At 31.2% G+C, this 6,624-nt stretch overlaps 1 protein-coding gene across 2 annotated transcripts in view; it reads right to left on the reverse strand.

The window, feature by feature from the left end:
• The window catches only part of LOC129915499 (dedicator of cytokinesis protein 1), a 44,689-nt gene extending 39,816 nt beyond the window's left edge, over nucleotides 1-4,873 (reverse strand). For both annotated transcript variants that reach the window (XM_055995057.1, XM_055995055.1), the window contains exon 1: nucleotides 4,570-4,873. In XM_055995057.1, coding sequence (XP_055851032.1) covers nucleotides 4,570-4,615 — 46 coding nt within the window. In that variant the 5' untranslated portion in view covers nucleotides 4,616-4,873. The remainder of the gene's footprint in view (nucleotides 1-4,569) is intronic.
• Between the last annotated feature and the right edge of the window lie 1,751 nt (nucleotides 4,874-6,624).

The raw sequence follows: 6,624 nt of genomic DNA on the forward strand, positions 1-6,624 counted from the left end.
GAACCGAGTAACAAAAATTCAATTTGGAGAAATAAAGAGTTAAGATCAATACATTGCCTTTGATTGCTATTGAAATCACTCAATATTTTAATCGTTATGTTAGAAACAAAAAACTTTTTGGCAGAGCTCTTTGTAAACCCTAATAAAGTTTACCCTTGTGTAGAAAATGGTCCTCCATATGTAAAATAGATTTTTCATTTTCATCTATGAAATGAATTTTTAAAGCAAACGTTTTTGTAAATATTCAGAGAAAAAATGCACGGGAGTTTTGAATTTTTCGTTTTTCAAAAAGGACATACAAATTTATTGTGAAAACTTTGAAGTAATTGTTATTATATATTCAAATTAGTCTTACTGATCTTTCAATTAATTGCAGTTTTCAAACCCAAAGTGAAAAATTCGAGCAATTCAATGTCAAAGTCTAAACGCAAGGCGTTTAAAAATAAGAGAGAATCAATTTTGAGGTTGCGAATTTTTTATTTTTACACCTCAAAATTGATTCTCGCGTGGGAATTTTGTTTCCCCTTTGCGTTTGGACTTTGATATTAAATAGAGTTTATTATAGTAACCCCAGCTCAATTTATTTTAAAGGCAAATAAATTCTTGTTGTTCCTTAGTTATAAAGAATAAGCATTATGAAAAAGAGTAAAGAATTTTAAGACTTTGTTATTTCTCATTTTTATTTGTCAGTCCTCACAATTGAATCATTTATTTTCAAAACATGATTAGTCCATGATTTCAAAATTTTCAGGAGAAAAAAAAAAACATTCTATTTTCTTTTGTTAAGTGTAACAAAATGTAAAAAAATATATTTTGTAGGACTTTTACCTAGCTACAGAATATCGTTTGGTATTTACTTTTTGGACCGATAGTTCAAAAGATAATAAATAAAAACGATTTTGGGCTTATCATACTTGAATCGTTGATTGTTAAAACAACATAAGTGACAAATTTTTTGAAACCACTTTTATAACTGTTTTGTATTGCTTATGGGTAGAACTAGCGTTGAGAGCAATACCAACATGGTTTGATATTTGGATCATATAAATTTTCGAGGTTAAAATACGCATTGAGTGCTAAAACAACATATCTCTTCTGCCAATTTTGAAATTAAGTATTAAAACACCTTAAGTACTTGATATTAATTTGTTTTTTTATTCAACGCTAGAAAAACGAAGAAAGTAAACTGTTATTTCTTACAGTTTTTTTCGATGATTTACTGTCAGCCAGTTGTTCGTGGTCATTTGAGTGGAATGGCATCTTTCAAATTGTTCTAGGTCTTTAAAATATGGATATAAATACAGAAAATTCTGAGTTGGACGTTCGGCAGTTACAAATGAAAAAACTATAACTAAGGAAAAGTTTTACTATGAACTTTTCACTGCATTGCATTAAGAATGTAAGATATTGCAATATTAGTATTGTGTTAATGCATCTTGCAATATGTGAAGGACATATTGAATTTAATTTTTATTTTGAATACGAAGTATCATTCTCTGTTATTTTACCTGAGCATGAAGATAAAATCTTGAATATCATGCCAATAGAAATCTTAATATAAACTTTTTAAGCAATCAACTTCGAGATTTTGTTTGAGAGTTTTCAAGCGATTAAAACCAGCAAAGAATTGAAAATCCGAACTATAAAAAAAACACGTAACTGTTTTCTTAAAAGGCTTCTAATTTGGGTTCTCTTGGTTTGATATTCAAGATCAAGGTCTTCAAACCATCATATTTTTCACTTCAAATAAACATTAAAATTACATCAATGAGGCAATCAATAAAAAGTGTTAAATGCAAAAATGCATTTTATACTATTTTGATGTACCTACGTCACAAGGATAAAACTTTTGCACAATATGAAAAAGACTTAACTACGTCAAAAAATAACAAATTCATTGCTGGCCGTGGAACGTCCACTTTCGCCTTTTTGTTTAATGTTCTTGTTTTTTAATGTATATATATAAAATTAAAATTGCTGAATTATAATGGTCTTTTATTCATTTCCATTAAATTTGCTAATACTTTGGATGTAAAACAAGTGTCAAAACAACATTATTTCCAAGTAATTAAGTGGTTTTGACTCCCAACAAAACGTTGGGTGTTAAAACAACATATAAAAAATATTTATTTTTTGTTAAATCTTCTTTGATAAAGATATTTTTTTAAAACTTTTAGTTAGTTTCAACTCTCAACAAGGCCTCTAAGCCGAATTTAAAGCTAAAATTGTCAATGCGACCGCGCCGTCAAAAATACAGAGTTTTTTGTCTCTCCTAAAAAAAAATAAAAATGTTACTTATGTTGTTTTAACAATCACCGATTCACTTTGAAAATAAACGAATGTGAATATTAGTTTTAAAAAGAATATACAATTTTTTCTAAAGCCTCAGTCTATTAAACAATTGCATTTGGGAATAGATTATCATGTTTCGAGTAGTTATTTAACTTGAAAGACGCTTTCAACTTAAGATTTTGAGTCAGTAGTCAGCTTCTTTAAGCCAGAACCATAATTGGCGAATGGAGTCGGAAGCTAATGTCAATTGTTGTTGTTTTCTTTGTATTTTCGATAAGTTTTCATCCGTCGAGTGCGGTTGCGAACGCTGTTCCTCTCCGTTTCATCCGACGAATCCGACAATTATAGTTCTGGCTTTATGTGTAGTCAATTACTCATAAAAAAAAGTTGCTGTTTATTTTTAAATAAAATGCACGACTGGGTCGCACGTACTTGCTCTTGTAGTTCAAAGTATATTTATCTTAAATATCTATTGGAAATTAAAGATTTTGTTTAGTGTCGAGAAAAAAAATTAAAAAAAAAATCGAAAGTTGATTTCAAAAACTTTTTTTTAATTTTTTAATACATTTTGAACTTCAAAGTGATGTCTTAAAATTTTGAATAAAATTGACTTGTGCATTGATCAAATATATGAACTTAAAAAATGTCAATTTTCGAAAACGGTATATGGGAGGTATGCGTTAAAAAAGAGATATTGAAAAACTAAAAAAAAACGGACCTAGGGTATTACGCAAAAATCATCTGTACAAAGTTTCAAGTAAATCCATCCATCCGTTTAGGCCCTAGCTCGATGTACAGATGGACGAACAGACGCACAGACCAACGGACGGCATGACGAAAACCACTTTTTTTATCTTCTCCATTATCGTAATGTTGGTTTTGATTAAAACCTCGATTTTTTTTACACGAAACCAATACTTGCCCTATAGAGCAAGTAAAAATGATAAGTCCGGGACTTTTATCATGTTTTGACAGTAAACATTTTTTTCGCTTAGCTGTAAAATTGAATATAGACTGAGTAGATGCTTCATATTTTGAAGGCAGGTGTGGTTATCCCCCAAGAACATATTCAGTCAAAAAAAAAAAAAACGAATTTTGAAAAAAAGTGGGCTTATCATGTTTTGAAAATAAACGATTCAATTGTAATAAAAAGTAGATACCACAGTCCTCATAAAATATATTATTTTGTGGCTGAAAACTGCAATTGAATCTCGAAAGTAATTTATAACAGCCTATACTGTGTTAAAAAGTGAAATTATTCCTACACTCCGTGGGTAATAACTTAACACAAAAGTGAATTTCGTTCCCACGAAAAAGTGAAATTTGGTGGGAATTCGAAATTATTTCTCACTAGAGGTGAAGTTATTTCCCATTTGAAGGTAGTTCCCGTGAAGTAAGTTCCCTGCATCTGATTATAGTTAGGTCTAGATGAAAAGTTTATGTATTATTGAGTCTCTTTAGCCCTAAAATAACCTATCAATTGAAAATGAAAAGTATTGAAAATTCTATTAATTCCCAAATAATAAGAGTTTAAGTGGGAGTTAAAGTGGGCTTGGCAATTATAGGCTTGGATATGACCTAGTAAAGGTCTCATGCAAATTTTCAGGTTCCCAGCTATAACGGTTAATTTAATACCACGTTTTAAGGCATTCTTCCCTACTGTGGTCGTTGTGGGTTTTTGTTGTTTCACTTCAATTCCAAGCCAAGAGGGCGATTGGGGCTAAATGACGACAAATTAAACAAAATCGACAGATACGGAATCGAATCGAATTGAATTTATTCCAAAAATTACAAAGAAATGATCAATTAATTAAGAACATTGATTCGATTTCCGATGCACACACAACAAAACGCATCGCATCGGCACAATCTCTTCTCTATGCAGTTGTTGCACCTCTGTGCTTTTGCCCTCTTGCGGCTCTGTTTCTGTTGTGTATCATAAAAATGCAACAAGTTCCACCCTAGGAGGTCGTCGTCTATGTTTGTGTCGTTGTCGTTGTCATTGTTGTTCGCTGCCGCTCGTCGCTCGTTTTCATTCAGTTTCTTCTTGATTCAAGGGTAATTTGTTGCCGCGAGGCAAAGCAAGGGAAGAAAATCATTGAAATTGAACGAGCAACGAGCGACTACGACGACGACAAATGTTTTTAATCTGTTGCTAAAATTGTTCCAGTAGCAAAAATGATTGGAGATGAAATTATTAAAAAAAAAAAAAATAAAACTCCAATAAAAAATTAAATGGAGATAAATAATTTTTCGGAGAGTTGCAAAGCGACTTACCAATTCCAAAGCGATGTTGATCATCCGTATCCAGCCACACAGTCATTTTGGAAAATTATATTTTTTTTTTTGTTTCTTTTTTTCTTCAAGATTCAGGATCTTTTTTTTAATTTATTTTCACTTCTTTTTTTCTCTTGGCACAAAAAAACACATAAAAAACACTCAACACAAATAAACGAATATATTTATTTAATTATCACAAAACAAAAATTAATTATTATTAATTTTTAAAAGAATTTTTGTCAACAAAATAAATTGGGAGACGTCGTCATCGGTCGCGGCCCCACGGACATTTTTTCGAAAATAAAAAAAAAATACATGAAAATGAATTTCAACTGATTACAAACTTTACACGCATATGTGTGTTTGTGTGTAAGTGCGCAGTTGGGGAGAGGCTTTTTTGCTGGAGCACAACAACAAATTAGTATATGTATTTGAAATTTTTTGACAGATTGTATTGTGGGTGTGTGGGTGGTTGTATTCAGCATGTGGTGTAGGACGCTCTGGAAAAAAATGGGCTTTGAATGATTTTTTTTTTGTAATTCAGCAAATGGTTGTGTTCAGGCAGATAAGTTGGGGTGTAAATTTAGGTAGCATTTATACGTTGCAATTTGTTGGCTTTTGTTGTAACAAAAAATCTTAAAGCCTATTTTTACTAGAGCCCAAATAAATAACTTCGGAAATTATCTCATTTCGATTGTCAAATTACAAAGAAAAAAAAAATTAATTTGGAATTTAAACTGACCTCATTTGCGAAATTATCTCACTTGGGCTGCAGTGAAAACAGGCTATTCAGAGGCTCGTTGTACAAATATGATTAAATATTTGTACAAATGGCCTCAAGATTTTTTGTTTCAGCAAGAGCTATTGCAACGTATACAAAAAACAGGCCCTTCCCAACTCACATTTCAGCTTCGTTAAAGGTATTACAAAAGCTACATTTCAGCTTCTTTTAAACTTTAGTAAGGTTGTTGGGCATGGAAAAAGGAGAACGTTATACAAGTTTGAACCTCTATAAGGATCTTAAACGAAGCTTTACCGAAGCTTTGAAATTTGACAGATAGCTTCGCAAGAACTTGTACAGCTCTTTAATACAAGTCTTATCGAAATTAAAAAAATAACAACTACAAAAACAAAAAAGAATTCTATTTTTAACTGGTTTTAAATCATGAATTCAATCTTTTGATCCTATATTATATATAGCATTCCATTAGTTTTTAGTATATCTATTAATAGGTGTGTTTTTTTGTTTATCTATATAGAATGTCGTTTTTTTGCACAAAATCTATATAGATAAACAAAAAAACACAGCTAATAATAATTTTCAAAGTATATAATTTTTTACCACACCCAGGAATCGAACTTAGTATCTGCTTGGTGGCAGTCCGCCACTCTACCCACTCGGCTATCCTAGTATATTCATTAACGAAGTCAAAAACTTAATCAATTCAAATAGTAGAAATGTCAAAACAAAAAATGTCCGAGCTAAATTATTCAATGTCAAAACCAAAAAGTGTCCCAGCTAGATTATTCAATATCAAAACCAAAATCAAATACTAAACTTGGTAATTTCTTTAAAAATTCTATAAATTCATTAAACAGGCCTTTCCGAAAACAAGCTTTTTTCGTTTAAGTTTCTTAAACAGTATTTAAACAACTTATTAGAAGTTGTTAAACAAGTCCGAACTTGTGTAAGCAATTAAATTCTGAAGCAAGCTCAATACAAGCTGTATAAAAAGTAGTACCAGCGAGATCTCAAATTATAGAAGCTGTTGTGCCAGTTGGGTTTGCATGGATAGGGGTCGCTGATTTCGTTTTTCAATGAGAGTCTGGTTCCGCAGCTGTAAATAAACACGCTTGTTGATGACAGCCATCAAATGAAAATAAAATGGAGGCATGCACTCATCGAAAAACTTCAAGAAACTACAGCCCTCTATAAAAGCTTCAAGGAACTAACAGCACAAGCACTCCATATATTAGGTGTGTTTTTTATTACCACCGGTCTTAACTGGACAAAAAAACGCAGTTGGGGCTAAGGAATTTACATGTTAAATG

Source organism: Episyrphus balteatus, chromosome 3 (genome assembly GCF_945859705.1).
Source record: "Episyrphus balteatus chromosome 3, idEpiBalt1.1, whole genome shotgun sequence".
Taxonomy (NCBI): Eukaryota; Metazoa; Arthropoda; class Insecta; order Diptera; family Syrphidae; genus Episyrphus; species Episyrphus balteatus.